This window comes from Glandiceps talaboti, chromosome 8, assembly GCF_964340395.1.
Source record: "Glandiceps talaboti chromosome 8, keGlaTala1.1, whole genome shotgun sequence".
Lineage (NCBI taxonomy): Eukaryota > Metazoa > Hemichordata > Enteropneusta > Spengelidae > Glandiceps > Glandiceps talaboti.
Window position 1 is genome coordinate 22395223 of NC_135556.1, and position 16283 is coordinate 22411505.

Genomic DNA, 16283 nt, shown 5'->3' on the forward strand with positions numbered 1-16283 from the left:
AACAAAACAAGACGTAATGTACAACCACAGGTGGTAAACAACGAAACAAGACTTAATGTACAACCACAGGTGGTAAACTACAAAACAAGACGTAATGTACAACCACAGGTGGAAACAACAACACTATTTCCTGTAGCTTACCTGTATTACTTATGACGTTTGTAAAGTCTGACCAATCAACTGTGAAGTGATTATAGTCTCCCTGTAATAATATATCGTGCGAGTTTGCAGGCGATCTTGATGCTGTAAAACGAGGGAGAAAAAACTTTAGACCGTCTTGTTTTGTCTAGCCGATAGAATCCTATCGTATAGAACCCTAACCTATAGAATCCTATCCTATAGAATCCTATCCTATAGAATATATGTAATGCAATTATCATGATTATATTGAATTCACCTTCCTTCATGGCATCTCGGACTGTTAGTCCCACTGACATGTCGGTACCCAAAAGAACACTTAACAGTGCTGCAAGAAATACGACGCAGTGCCAATGCTTCTCATCCACCAATAACACCATTTTCCTGCGAGGAAGAAATTAATAGCATTAGCAAATATCAGTTGATTGTACACGACACGGCTCAGCAACGGGACTACCGCTAAAATAGAAATAGTTCGCCAGAGGACTGTTCGCAACAATATACACTATACAGGATCTAAACAGAACAATTTTCAATTTGAGGTTGTTTTGCTTGCCATATTACATGACTTTTACTGCTGAAGTAGGATTATCATGGAGAAGATGGATTAGATTTAATTTAATAGAGGGGTTTAATTTTAATTCAGTTACCCAAACTCAGGCCAAAAAAGGAGAGAATTGTTTCTGTCGCATCACTTAAATACCCTCGTACCTTTTTTTCATGTTTTTCCAGCCCGTGCAGTCTGTAGGTCCGTGGGGAAACACAAAAATAACCCTCCCTACTTCAGTGAAGGCAAATCATGAACACGCAAATGACATCTGCCCCACATACACACTTGCTCTAAAGTACTAAATAAAATGAACAGTAACTGCCAGAAATAGTAGATTGAGTGACAACGTTGTTGAGAATATAAAAAAAAATTCGCGTCGTCGTACCACTTTATACAAAATGTCCTGACCAGAAACAATTCTCTTATTTTGACCTAATTATCAGCAGAAAAACAGCTACAACTAGATATGTGAAAATACCCCCAGACAGTATCCGTCATCTGTTGAATATATCATAAAAGCTGTCAGGATTACGTGCTATGAATCAAACTGAATATGAATTGTCTTAACGACTACATAGTCATCTTAACGCCACACCTTTCAAGAGCTGATCAATTGTATGATGATGATAATAACGACGACAACGTTGTCTTAAGTTACAGTCAGTGAGACTTTAAGATTTGTACATTCCTTCTAGTAAGTATCAAACGATTCACACAGGGTGGAGCTTATTGTGAAAACACACAAGAAAATTACTCACCGTTTTGGAATAGTTACCCACTAGTTTTAGAATGAAATGCGATCTGTCCACCGACACAGCAAATCTGTCATATACAACTATATGCGAAAACTGAACAGATGGACATTTTAAACAACATGATGACGAATATAGGGCGTTGTCATGTTACCCTAGGGGCAGACTGTATTTAGAAAGTATGCTTGTCTGGTTACAACCTGTTTAAATATTTTCTCCAGAAAACCGTAAATTTATCAAACCGAAGATAATCTTAAGAAAATATAGTCTTTGAGCAGTAGACAAAATTTAAAAAATAATTTCACAAAAAATGCTAATCTAGTGAGGATAATTCAGAATCATTGTAACGTTAGCTGGTCATGTAATCTCCCTCTCTGAGGTCAACACGGGTCACAGAAAGTGCCCCCCTCCCCCCCCCCCCCTCTCTCTCTCTCTCTCTCTCTCTCTCTCTCTCTCTCTCTCTCTCTCTCTCTCTCTCTCTCTCTCTCTCTCTCTCTCTCTCTCTCTCTCTCTCTCTCCCTCTCTCCCTGCACACTTTAAACAATGATCCAATGGTATAGACGAAACCATACACACTAAACTCGGTGTTTGTGATTCCATAATTCTATATCTATTGCACAAAAGGACACAAAAACAAATATGGGTAGCACAATCTTTCATGTGCATCTGCACCACAGCATGTTCTGTACCACGTTTTGAAAGAAATTTGCATATTGTCGGAGACTTAATTGAAAGAGATGGATTGACTTCCACACTGGAACATGTAGGTCAGTGTCAAAGACTTGCTTCTTGCACTTAAACGGACCGGAGTCGCCATGTATTACATTGTATAGGTTTTGTTTATAATAGTTATTTCAAAAGGCAAGTATAGCCACTTTTAGATCATATTTGATAACGTTGTAAAAATAAGTTAAAACGTTTAGGGAGCAGTATTCAGTAATTACAAGAAGGAAGGCTGGGGGAATGGGGTATCATTTTACAAATTGGTTCGGGGGGGGGGGGCGTAAGCTTATTTTAGAAAATGGAATATCAGTACATATCAGTCAAATCGCTGCTGACAACCGTGCAGTGAATATATTGTTAGTTGTGGTGTGAGGAGAGGAATATGTCTCACATGATTAAATGTGGAACAGTGTTGTAAGATATTGAGGATTATATGGTTGAGTGGAGATGTTGACCTTTTTTTTTGGAGTTCTGGCATTATGCAAATTTCATCGATACGATACGACAAGCGATCAAAGGTCGCTTTATCGAGGGCGTACCGAGCCTTTGGTCGCTTATCGTATCAGAAGAAAGCCCGAAGGTCTAGCAACAAGACAATCAATTATTAATGATTTACCTCAGCTGAGTATAGGAAGAGTTTTTATTTTAATTATAAAATTCATAGGCGAATGCTAAATGAGTGAAGCATTGTGTGCTAAGGGTTTGATACGAAATGCTTGTGTAACGTAGTTTGTAGCATAATGTGAATTAATTAAACCATTTTGTTAATTCAGTAATTTTCCAGGAATATGAGATACTAACCTTTAGGAACACAGTCAATTCACATCTGATATTTTTTTTGTATTTGTCCGATGACTTTGAGTGGGCGTCGCTTTCGTTTGTTCTATGATGATGATATTGTATGATAAGAGACACGATGAATGATTTGTTCTCAGTTGAAAACAAACCCATGCCATCACACAATTAACATGGGTTACCAATACTTATTAAATGAATACGATTTCTTGTTCGTTTGTAATTTAGTCAAAACGTTAAGGTGTGAACGGTGATTGTCAGAGTGTGCTATGTAGGCAACGATAGAACCACAGGGATTTTTGGGGGTTTATGTAATTTTATGTAATTTTTTCCTCTTTTTTTGTGCATCTAAAATTTTCTACAAGATGCCATATGATGTATTTGCAAAATGACGAATTTCGGTCATGGGGTAGTACCTTTATATTGTAAGATTTAGATTTAATGTAATTTTGTATGTACGTTGAGGTTAAGAGAACGTATGTGTTTTGTAAAACTTGTTGATGTACTGTTCGGGCTTTCTTTCGATCCTGGTACGCATGATACGACAAGCGACCGGGGTCGCTAAATATCGAATGTAGCCCGATCCTTAGGTCGCTTATCGTATCAGAAGAAAGTCGGGCTTGCAGCAAGACTATCTGTTATTAATTATTTTGAGCGCCCTCGGGCGGTGATTTGGGGCATGTCAACCTCTGTTTCCATTGTAATATAAGGGAAATCTTGATTTCATTGAATGGTAATTGGCCATTGACAAAGTTTCGGTTCAGCTGAGTGATATTGTGATACGTCAGAAGCAAGAGTGATTTATGTAAAAGCCGTAAGTTCTTAGATCGGTTTTACCACTGTGACAATAAACGTAGCCTGACCAACTACTAGCTATCCATCGCTGACGGAATTTTCCATTATCGAATTAACATGTACATGTAATCATGGGTGCAATACTATCGTGCTTGATAAAAAAGTACAAAGTTTAATCTATAAAAAATAACTGGTAGAACTAGCTCTCAACAATTACTCTCCTACAAATGTAGTTAATATATTGCAATGTGCTATTTGACCTCACGACCCCCTTACTGAGACAGACATGCATCGCTTCTGACCGAGTCTTGAAAGTATATTGAAAATGAGCAAAACCAAGCTAGAATGATGGGTAGGTAATGTATCACTTCATTATGTTTGTCTCTTGGTGGATGTCTGCGGGAAGTGTTGCTTTTACCATTTATACAGCATGCGTGGGATGGGAGGAGAGGATAGGAGAAACAGACAGTCGCACACAAACGACGTGCAAAGACCAACACATAATATACAAATGTAAATGCTCACGTGCTTGTAGATGATTATGTAATATCACATCCATGCCAAATGTTTTTTTTTTGTATTGTTGATATTTATTTTCGAGTTTGTCACAAAATACAGCTACGGTAAGGTAAACGTTACAATTCCTATGTCGATGCAGGCAACTTTTAAGCCTTTATAAACAAACAAAGAAACCAAAGCTGTTTCAATGATGTTGACTGTAGCAAGCACCCTATCATAGTTTCATAGGGCTGTGGTGTTGGCCACACATCATTACATCAGGCACTGGCATCCACCCCTTTGATAATTACTGGGAGATTACAAACCAGTCATTAATGTGTATGTGTCATATTTAGTTATCATGGAAAGTATTTATCACGAAACAGTTCATTGTTTCAATTAACTTTAATAAGTACAGAGGGTGTTCGGCTAAAATGAAACCTGCTGGCCAAACAAAGTACGTTAGAATCGTAATAGCCTCAAATGCAGTGTTCACTTGGCAAGCTATTTGTCTGGTTTCCTTTCAAGTTTAAACACGGCGAGTTCAGGTCATTCAAAAGTCTACGTCGGTTTTTTTTATTTCGTTACTTAGATTTTATACTATTTTTTACTATATCATTAAAAAAAACTAGTAAATCATTGATCATCGTGATCATGTCTTTTTTAACCTCTATCTGTACCAACATTCCATTCAAGGATTTACATGGAGTGTTGGGTATGGGGGTTCAGAGGTCTCATCGGAGCCTCCACGTATCATTTCACACGGCGTTATCGCCTGGAAACACCGTATCGTTGTTGATAACCTTACAGTGAATGAATTGTTACCTGTGGTGCGAGGAGAGGAGTCGGTCTCATATGAAAGAGGGAGAACAGTCTGGTAGGATATTTGGGAAAGTGTGTCGGAGTGGGAATATTGACCTTGGTCCAGACAATGTAAGCAGAGTGCCCGTCTAGTCTTTGAGAGTTCTGGCCTTCACCTCAGCCAACTAAATCCAGATATTAATTATTTAATTAATTAATTAATTAATTAATTAATTAATTAATTAATGCAGTGTCCTAACACACATTCATTGTGGTTGTTGTAGTAGTAGGAATCAACCAATGCCTTAAATGATAAATGTGGTGGTAGCGGTGGGATCGAGTCCTTCCAATTGATTGACAGCTTTTAATCAACAGTTTTGGACTATTTCAACGAGGGAGGGGTATATTTTAGAGATCGGAAACTGAGGGAGGGCCGCATTTTTAAAAGTGGAATAGGGGAGAGCTGTATTTTACGCAATATACCGGACTTGATTCGCCCTGTAATTACTGAAGGTTCCATGGGCTTTGTAACATTCAGTGAATTTTGACACCGGTGACTGATTTTGTTGAGTTAACCTGACACTAGTAGTAGCAGTTAATTATCACAGTTGTGTGCAGTAGTGTAAATAGTTGTTGTGGACTATTGTAACTCACTGTGGTTTATGTGTACTGACAGCTGGTATATCACACAAGTATTCTGTCCATCACTAAATTGTCGATATACACAGTGTCAGTGGAACCATTATTAATCGATGATCGTTATCTGAACACTTGTATAGGTCTTCCTTTAAACATGTCATTAGTGCAACCAGTGGTTGAATATTTACAGACTTTGCTGAGACATGATTCAACATGGTAAAATTCGCAATAACTTGTTTGTTTTTAACTGAAGTATTTCAGATATAACTGTACTCGGTGTCAAATAAAGTACACACCGTCAGTAACGTAAATTTTGTGGGGGGGGGGTGAGAAAGATGCATATATAAGGTACATGTACAACTATAAAATAAAGAAAGATGAAGAAGGGGAAAACAAACTCTTTTTGTAAGAAATTGACTGTAAAACGGTTAAAAATGTGTAACTTTTGGAAACTAGATGTTACTGATTTCCAGATTTCGGAATAAAAGTAGAAAAAAACGTTCAAGGGCAAAGTTGTGCAATCATTACACAATGTATTTGATTATCTTTTACTTTGCATTGTACAGAATCAATGGAAGGACTGTTATCATTTTTGGAAAATGGTTCTGAAGAGAAGTCAATCATAAAGCGTCGTACACTCGAAAAAGAAAAGACGTTGGTTAATCTGGTTAAAACGGGAGACGTTGAAAAACTTGTACATTGGCTTGAGGTAATGGTGATATGTGTTATTGTGTGGGGGCAGGGGTAGGGCGTGTGTGTGACTGTGTGTGCAAGAACAAAAACATTGTTAGTTGAAAATTGCCTATAAATAACATTAAGGAATAAATACTATGAACGATTCAGTAATCAAAGCATGAGGAATTATTCTCTATGTTTCTCTCTTTCATTGCTTAATGTTCTATTGATATTCTCCTTTTTATTACTCACTTTTTACAGTACAAACTTTTAAAGTACAGACGTTTTAAATTGTTTTAGAAAGAAAACGTTGATGTAAGACTATGTGTACCAGCCCTTCAAATAGCGGCAGAGTACAACAACTTTCAAATGGTATACTACCTCCTCAAAAATGGGTTTGAGAAATTGAAAGAATTATCGGAATTGACAGGTTTGTACAGTACTAGGTCCTTACGACCTTAAGTTTCATTTTTGGAATTTGTGCTTATTAATATTAATATATAACGAGATGTGAAACCTATTAGTGGTACCGAGTCAACAGAGTGACTACTTAGGCTGGGATCAGAATTTACGGCAGGGGGGCCTGGAAAGAAATTACTTTGGTCAAATTTTTTTCTCAGCCCCCCCCCCCCTCACTCGCGCTCTCAAAAAATGTCATGCCCTCCCCCGCCCGAAATGAACCAAAGACTTTTCGTAGCCCCCTCCCGACCACACATTTTAATGTGCAATTATATAGTAACCCCCCCCCCCCCTCCACCTCAGAGTTGAAAATCAACTTCAGCGTCCATACATAACAATGAGAGATTTCTTTACAAATATGTGGGCTTGGCGAAAAATGTCTCACATTGGGCTGTAACCTACACTTGGAGATACTTAGCTAGCAGGGTTTTCTCTTTAATTCTTCATTCTGGGTAGAAACTGCATCCCCCATGATAGCTAGTGGGGAGGGTGTGTCCACTCACACAGTAAGCACTTTAATAAAAATAAGGACATGTAGGAGGCCATTTAATGTCATAAAATTTCAAACGATACACATTATCGAAAGCCATAGACTGCAATTGTATGGCTAAATTACCCACACTTTAACTTATATTTTGGCAGAGAGAGAGAGAGAGAGAGAGAGAGAGAGAGAGAGAGAGAGAGAGAGAGAGAGAGAGAGAGAGAGAGAGACAGAGACAGAGAGAGAGAGACAGAGAGACAGAGAGAGACAGAGAGAGAGAGAGAGACAGACAGACAGACAGAGACAGAGAGACAGAGAGAGAGATAGAGAGGCAGAGAGGGACAGAGGCAGTGACAGACTGAGAGAGACTAGAAAGTGTGATACAGACAGACAGAGGAAGGCATACACAAATATATTTACATGGCTGGCAGCAACCCATCACTAATTTAGGTTAAAGAAGGTGTTGTGGCGAAAGCGCGTGAAATATTTTGATTTACTCGGTAAACGACCGCTCCTGAGGTTAAATTGGTTGAAATAATGAGCAAAATATTTCACCACCCCCCCCCTTCAGACCATCAGAATTTTCGCAACCCCTCCTTTGAACTCTCATTTTTTCCATGGCCCCAATTTCTCCCCACGCCCCTCGCCGTAAATTCTGACCCCTTATAATAACTCGAGTCACCTATTTCGAAATTCTATAAATGATTAAAGTTGCCTTGTCTCATGTAGATAACAACGACGACATAACAACCAAATTGTCAAAATACCTGAAATGTTATGGTGCCTTGGCAAGTCCCGCCTACATTTGTTTCACTAGTGATGACCCAGTAACTACAGCCTTCGAGAGATCCAACGAGATTGATGATCTAATGTCATCAAATGGGTCGCACAGTGTCTATGAGGTAGGTAGATTGTAAATGTACGTAAAAAGGATGGATGGTTGCATATGCATGCAAGTACGTAAGTTGGAGTCATTGTCAATGGATAGAAGGTACCTTGCATAAATTTACTCTAAAACAGCACCCATCAAAGGGCCGTCAACACGGATTGACAGTTCGGGTACGCCCCAGCGGTGGCAGTCGCTCGATCATGGATGGGTGGGTACCCCGGCTTGTTAGCGAAATTTCATATGTACCCCTTTTCCAGTTAATATTTCAATGAAAAAGAACCCCCCTTTTTTGTATACTGAATCTGGGAGAAAATCACTTCAAAAACCCCCTTTTTTCCGAAATCCGGGAGGTTTTACCTTCAACTAGCCCTGGATTTCTACACTACGGGGTTTCGACACGTCGTGTCGAAACCCCGTAGCGTATATAATCCAGAGCTATACCTTCAACGACACCTAATCCATACACTACACACGGTCCTGGATTACGTGACCTTAGAGAGAGAGAGAGAGAGAGAGAGTAGAAATGGGGCATCGTACCCATATTCTCGGAGGGTGATCTAAAAAAGTACCCCCTTTTTATGATTCCACGGACCTAGATGGCCGACGAGATGCGAAACATCCATTGGACCGCGACTAAGAAAACAGGTCATAAATTGTGATATTGCGATTCTGAAGAATCACTTTTACGGTAGGCATGCTCGCAGACGGTGTACGCGTTTCGCCCAAGGGACGACTTACTCCGTATGCAAGCAGGACTACTATCACTACAATATCCTCAGTCAACGTTCTTTCTTATATCACTTGTTGATACCACCTTGACCACTATAGTACAAAGGAATAGTGGTATCTTTCCCACTTCTACTCTTCACACATAGTCATCTTGTTATATTCTCAGAGAGAGTTTTTGATGTTAAAGGAACGTGTGGAGGACTTCACTGTTGACTTCTTGGATCTGTGTATAGATAAAGGGGAAATTACAACTTTGCTGCACGGTTATGGGAAATCAAAGACGTTGGCTTGGGACAGGCATGACTGGATAATAGCTCGGCAAGCTATCGAAAAAGAACAAGTGAAGGTACAAGAAAATCCATATATTGAATATATTTTATTGTATCCTTCAAAGATTTCTTTAGTAACAAATGTGTGATTTTGAATACTAGGAAATACAGTACACATTGCCTCGGTGTCACATTTTGTTCAGGGTTCCCAATTTGTACTCGTACTCTCTTAAACTGTTTCTCTTTCCATTTTCACAGTTTATAAGTCACCCTTCTTGTCAACTGGTCCTGCGTTCAGCTTGGTTGGATTGTCAACCTTGGACAGAAAAGCCTGGTATTCTCTGGACAGTACTTTATCAACTCTATTGCTTTATGATCTATGGAGCATTGCAACCATTGCTTGCTGTCCTTTACATATTCATGCCATGTTCGCCTTTATCACATATAACAAAGTCACCAAAAGGCAAGTTTCTGATGTACGCTTATTCATACTTGATATTCATTCTTTTATTCACTGTACCATTTCTCTATAAGGCTGTTGCAGATCACTCTGAGGGAAGCAGAATATTGATCTTTTTGGTCGTCCCGATCCTTCAATCGATTTGGATCACAAGTATGTTGATAAGTGTCATACAAAGGGTCGTCATCCAAGGTCCTAGAAAGTATTTTTCCAGTATCTGGAATATGCTAGATATTTCAATGTTCGTGTGTTTCTCCGCATCTATTGCTTTTTTCATTTTCGAAACTAACTATAATCAGTTTTTGTTATTCAATAGTTTCCTAGCCTGTTTTCGCATTATTCTTTGCTTACGTTTTATGCAAATTTTGTTTCTTCACCGGGTCTTGGGGTCAATGCTGCTAAATTTCACGCGCATGACAACGCATGCTATCTGCTTTCTCTTTATCTTTGCATTGGTTGTATGCTCATTCGCGGTGGGACTATACTCTATATTTTGGACTTATTCCTTATTATTGCACAAAAAGGAGAGCTCCTTTTCAAGGTAAGTTTTCTACAGTTCATCTCTGTAATTGCATCGTAGCGTCCTGGTAACCTAGACAACTGCAACAAGTGACCTTTCTACAACAGAATTATATAAAATTGATAAATCCGGTTTAGGAGACGCCTGTTGCAAGGCATCATGGGGTTAGAAGCTATACATCTTACAATTACCGATTCATGTAGCTCTGTGGACCGATGCGCAATTGGTAAAATGACTTTTGAACCCCCCTCCCCACATTATGAAATATCATTTCAGACCACAAACCTTTAGTGGTGTGAGATAATATACACACTCTTTTAATTTGGTGGAGGTAATTTTTTTACTTGGATGTTATGATTCAAATGAAACAATTCGTCTCCTTAGGCTGAAATTATTCATACATATAGTACATGTTAAAGTAACAATGATATTCATAAATAAATAAAAACAAATAAAAACAAAAAACAATGATATTCATGAAATTATTGGTTTCCAAATGTTCCTGTAAACTTTCCGAATGTCCGTTGACAAGTAGTATATTATATTGCGAAGGCGTTTGCCGACAAGGTGACCAAGTATTAGTTTACCATTATTAAAACAGATCTCATTGAGAATATTCGCAATCAACCTCATGATTGTAATAAGGGATTTTACAAAAAAGAAGAGAATGAAGGACTGGTCAAACCATACAAGGATACTTTCAAATTCCAACTTGAGTGTCTAATAACAATTCAGTTTCCTATTTCGTTTTCACGCAGTGATTTTAGTTTCTCACTAAATGCTAAAAGCCAGTGTTATATGAAAGAATTGAATTAGATTCAACTAATATAATATTATGATAATAATTGTTATATGTACAGTGAAATATATAGTATTCGTACGTTTATCACTCAGCTTTGGCACGACACTAGTTTCGTTGGTTTGGACCATATTTGGTGAGGTGGTATTGAAAGAATTGATGAAATATCTTAAAGAAGGTTCTATTTCACCAAGCATTGATTACGACGGCATCACAGCTAGCACAACCAGCTATTCTATCAAAGTGTCAATCGTGATAGCTATTGTATTATACGGGCTGTTTTGCATACTGGCTGTGCTTATTCTTTTGAATTTATGTATTGCAATGATGTCAACTACCTACAGTAAAATAGAGGTAAGGGGATTATCGGAAATCCGCAAATAAGTATTTTCACTTTAAAGAGTTCCCAGCCAAGGCTGCAGTCTGAATTTTGCAGCGGGGGAGGGGGGAGCAGGGGAGAAATATTTAGCTCAAAAAATATATCACAGTCCCCCTTCGCGCTCTCAAAAAAATTCATACCCCATGAACTTAAGCCCCCTCCCCCAGGTTAAACAGATTTTAATATGTATAATTCAACAGTACCTCCCCCTCCCCCACTTCCCCCTTTCCCACATTCTGGAGATGTACAATTGTCTGGTACACTACACCAAATCAACAGTGGCAATCGACTTCAGCGTCCATACATAACAATAAGATATTTCTTTACAAATAGATGTGGGTTTTGCAGGGTGAGGTCTCACATTGGGTTGTAACCTGTACTATGTAACCAGCAGGACATTCTCTTTCAATCTTGATTTGGGTAAAAACAGCATCACCTATGATAGCTAGTGGGTGGGGAGGGCGTGTGAGTCCCCTTATTCCTTTTTTGAAAATAAGGAAATGTAGACCAAAAAGTGGCATAAAATTATTGAAAGCCATAGACGACTTGAAAATTGTCTTCAATATCCCAATTTTACTGTTAATACATTATTATACAACTGTATCGCTATACTGTCTACATTTTAACCTTTATGCCTAAAGAGATGTTTCGGCAGGCACACACTTTCTCTTTGCTGTCGACTGCCTAATAATTAAATATATGGTAGGTAAATGAAGTGAACAATTTTGCAAACGTACAACTGAAATGACTGCTCCTGGGGTTTCATTTTGTTCAAAAAGTCAATTTGACACACACGTACGTACAAGCACACGCCCACAGACAGACAGACAGACAGACAGACAGACAGACAGACAGACAGACAGAGGCAGAGGGAAGAGCGATTGAGGCATATACAAACGCATTAAAACGCCATGGCAGTCATCCACCTCATCACTGACTATTAGACTTAGAACTTTAACTGTTCAAATGTACACGGTAAAAGACCGCTCTCGAGGTTTAATTGGTTCCAATCATGAGTAAAATATTTCGTGGCCCTCCCTTTCAGACCATCAGAATTTTCATGCGCCCTTCCCCCCTTCGCATCTCCCATTTTTTTCGTACCCCGCCCCATTTTCTCCCCAGGCCCGTCTGCCATAACTCCAGACCGCATCCCAAGTTATTTTCTCTGCAGCTTAGAACTTTACCTATGAGTTGTATATAAAACATTATTAGGTATAATTAGATTATTGACAATTTCATCTCCACAAAGCTTTAACTCACCCTCTAGATCACTCACTCTCCACTCATACTCACCTATCGGGTGACCCTAAAACGAATGACAACCCGAATGACAGCATTTACAGTATGTAAACAGTGGAATGACACCTTTTTCTACATTCAGTTAGTTGAATGACAGCCTCTACGCTGTATTTAACAAGTGGAATGACAGCATTGTCAATGCTTTGGAACTGGAATGACAACATTTGCAGTATGTAAATAGTGGAATGACACGCTTTTCTACATTCAGTTAGGTGAGTAACACCCTCTACACTGTTAAACAGATGGAATGACAACTGCCACTCTATAGCATAAGTGGAATGACAGTATTTTCAAAGCTTTGAAACTGGAATGACAGCATGGGTATCATTCAACTAACTGAATGTCATTCCACTGTTTACATACTGTAAATGCTGTCATTCGTTTATTGTTATTCGAGTTGTCATTGGTTTTAGGGTCACCCTCACCTGTCCACGTCATCAATCAATAACTCTATCTTAATCATCCACACATACATGCCAGCTCACACTCAAATATCCATGTATTCCCTCACAAACCAGCCTAGCAACAAACAAACAAACAAACAAGCCTACCAGCCAACCAACTAACCAACAGACAGACAATAAACAGGCAAACAAAACGTTAACACCTTTCCTATGTCATTCCTGCCAGTGTCTGCTTGAATACAATTGTTGAAATAATGTATGTCATAAATGAACCACTTTCCTCCGCCATCAGAAAGACATTGATAGAGAGTGGAAGTTTGTTCGCACATCGATGTGGATGGACTACATAAGAGGACCAGTACTAGCACCACCTGTCAACTTGATTTATATCATGTACATCCCCATTGGATGCATGAAAGGATTAGTAAATGGCATTGTAAAATGCATTGGCGTTTGTAGGAAAAGCCGAGCACACCAACCGTTACAGGAAGAGTGTGAGGTACATTTATTATTATAAAAAATACTTAGCATTTGGGTGTTTGAGACAAACAGATTTCTGATTAAAAGCGCTTCAGACAGCATTTGATGATTTTAAGGGTACCCCATTTGAATTTAGAATGGGGAGGAGCTGGAGGATGTTTTTAGAAAATTGTTGAAGGCCAAAACTGAAATAAAATTCTGTTAACTAACTGAAGACCAGAGTTGCTGACGACTGAAAAAATATGCTTCCAGGATATGAGCTATAAAAATTGTTGAGGTGTAAGTGTGGAACTAGATGTCAAATTCCCAATAATAAAAACAGAACAAAAACGATAGGGTGTCGAAACCCCTGTGTTCTCGAAACCCTAACTATATGTGCCATTGGCGATGGTATCTAAACTTTTAAAGATTGTTTCAAAGTGTTTAATACTAACTGTTGGCAAACGTCGACACAAAACAAAACACTACCATCATTTACATTTGTATTACTATATTCAACCACAGTTCCACCAGTTTTTTTACATAATTATATCCTTTATATGTTGCAATATGATTAATTTGTTTCATATTCTAGATTCCTGACGACAGTCAGCCTTTACGATCGATAGCAGATAAGGAGGTATGTACAACCAAAACATGATGCAACTATATCCTGTGTTATACTTTATATGTAATATTAAGTTTCGTGATTTTCACAAGTTAGTACAAATAGCATATGCTTTATGACTTTTGGAACCTTTATACTTACAAGGGCTTCCCAAACCATAGCTATGCTTTCTATAGAACTGTTTCCCTCACAGGTTAAATAAAACTCATTCTATTTCATATTTTAGGCTGATGACGAACATAAACCTCCAAAGCAGCTAAAGTACGAGAAGGTATGTACAGCAAGAACCAGCAGTCAATAAGATATTAAAATATCTGCTGGTCTACTTTTTTCTATATCCATTTTTTTCTGTCTCTCGTGACTTTTTTCTGTTCGTCCGTCTGTATTTCTATAATGTCTTTCTATAATGTGTCTGTCTCTGTCTCTCTCAGTTTTAAAACAATTGTTTATTATAGGTTATGGCTTCCAACTTTTAACCTTCAGAGAGGGGGTAGCCATTTTAGCACCATCACTTTAATTGGGTCAGAAAAGGTAAAAAAGAAATAGTTTATGTTGTGCTCACTAATTAGTCCTCCGAAGGGGAATATTACAGTAGGTCTGTCCGTCCATCGATAACACGTCATTTCTCTATCGTGCAATATGCGATTTCATTCAAACCTGGCACAAAAAGATGATATATCATATGGGATATATGCACTTTGTTTCGCGGCATATGCATATTTGACCGCATGGTGGCCACATGTGTAGTTAAAAACGAACATTTACTGCAGAACTAAAAAACTGCAATACATAGAGAATCCATTCCAGAGTCTACCCCATATTATCAGGTGCAAGCTTTCTTTTAAGACATTGATCTTTGATCTTGACTTTCAGGGTCAATTGTCAAAATCAAGCTATTTCCTGCATATTATTACAGACTCATTTGATGAGTTTCTTTTTCTATTCAAGTGTCTAACCCATATCATCAGATGTCAGCTTTCCTTAAAGACTTTCACTTTTAAGGTCAAGTATCAGAAACCTATATCTTGCATATTACAAACGCATTGTGTTTTTAAAATGACAATTGTTTTGCAAGATCCTTTGCATAGATAATAAACAACGGGGGATCGAAATACACGAATGCATAAGTTTTGGTGCTCATGGGGTCATATAACTTTTTTCACTGAATGATGGTGTCAAAATCAAAGGTTTGTGCAACAGCTCTGAAACATGACATAGAGCATTCATTCAAGTGTCTACTCCTAAAGTATAAGATTTTATCTCTCTCTCTCTCTTGGTTGTTGTAAAAATAACTTTCTTACAAACTGCAATACAGACTACATTCAAGTGCCTACTCCGATCCTATGCTGCCAAGCTTTCTTTTAAAACCATAACCATTTCCCATGACCTTTACCTTCACCTTCGGGTCAAATGCCGAAATCAAGCCAGGTCTTGCATATTTCGATATTTGTACACATTATTTAAGTGTAATTAATTTCTTTCAAGTCTTGTTGTAATGGTAACATATAACAGTGAACATAGACATGCATTAGTTGATGTTTCTTGATCCTTTCTTGCCATGTTTGTTGTAAAAATCCACCATTCATGTAGTACTTCAAGAACAAAGAAAAAGCACTTTTTAAAAAAAAATTAAGTATATATAAGCATGTGGCAGCAGATATGATGTTTGTGTTAGTATCTTTTTCGTTGGCCCTGGCCTTGACATTGTGAGTCAAATGTTAGCAACCTCAACAACAACAATAACAACAACAACAACAACAACAACAACACGGCAACACTAACAACAACACTACCAACAACACAACAACACAACACAACACAACAACATCATCAACAACAACAACAATAACACAACACAACACAACACAACACAACACAACACAACACAACACAACACAACACAATAATATTAAATTTCAGCTGTTAAACACGTAGAAGTAAGTATTTCAGGACCTATGTCATCTAGGAAGATTTAGTTGAACTTAGTAATCATACTTTCATTGACTCAGTGTGTATAGGCGTGTGATGGAAGATTGAAAACATTCATTGATTTTTTTATATATTGATGAATAACGTTTTTACTTGTATTTTTTTCAGCTGATGCGAGTGTTGAGAGAGAAGTATATTCAGAATCATCTGTAG

General features: G+C 38.1%; 1 protein-coding gene across 1 annotated transcript; it reads left to right on the forward strand.

The window, feature by feature from the left end:
- Window positions 1–5894: 5894 nt before the first annotated feature.
- Window positions 5895–16283, forward strand: LOC144439382 (uncharacterized). Its single transcript, XM_078128669.1, has 11 exons — window positions 5895–5907; window positions 6258–6400; window positions 6667–6796; window positions 8036–8208; window positions 9091–9270; window positions 9728–9894; window positions 11068–11326; window positions 13347–13553; window positions 14109–14153; window positions 14368–14412; window positions 16239–16283. Exons 1-11 carry the CDS (start codon window positions 5895–5897, stop codon window positions 16281–16283), a joined length of 1407 nt encoding a protein of 468 aa, XP_077984795.1.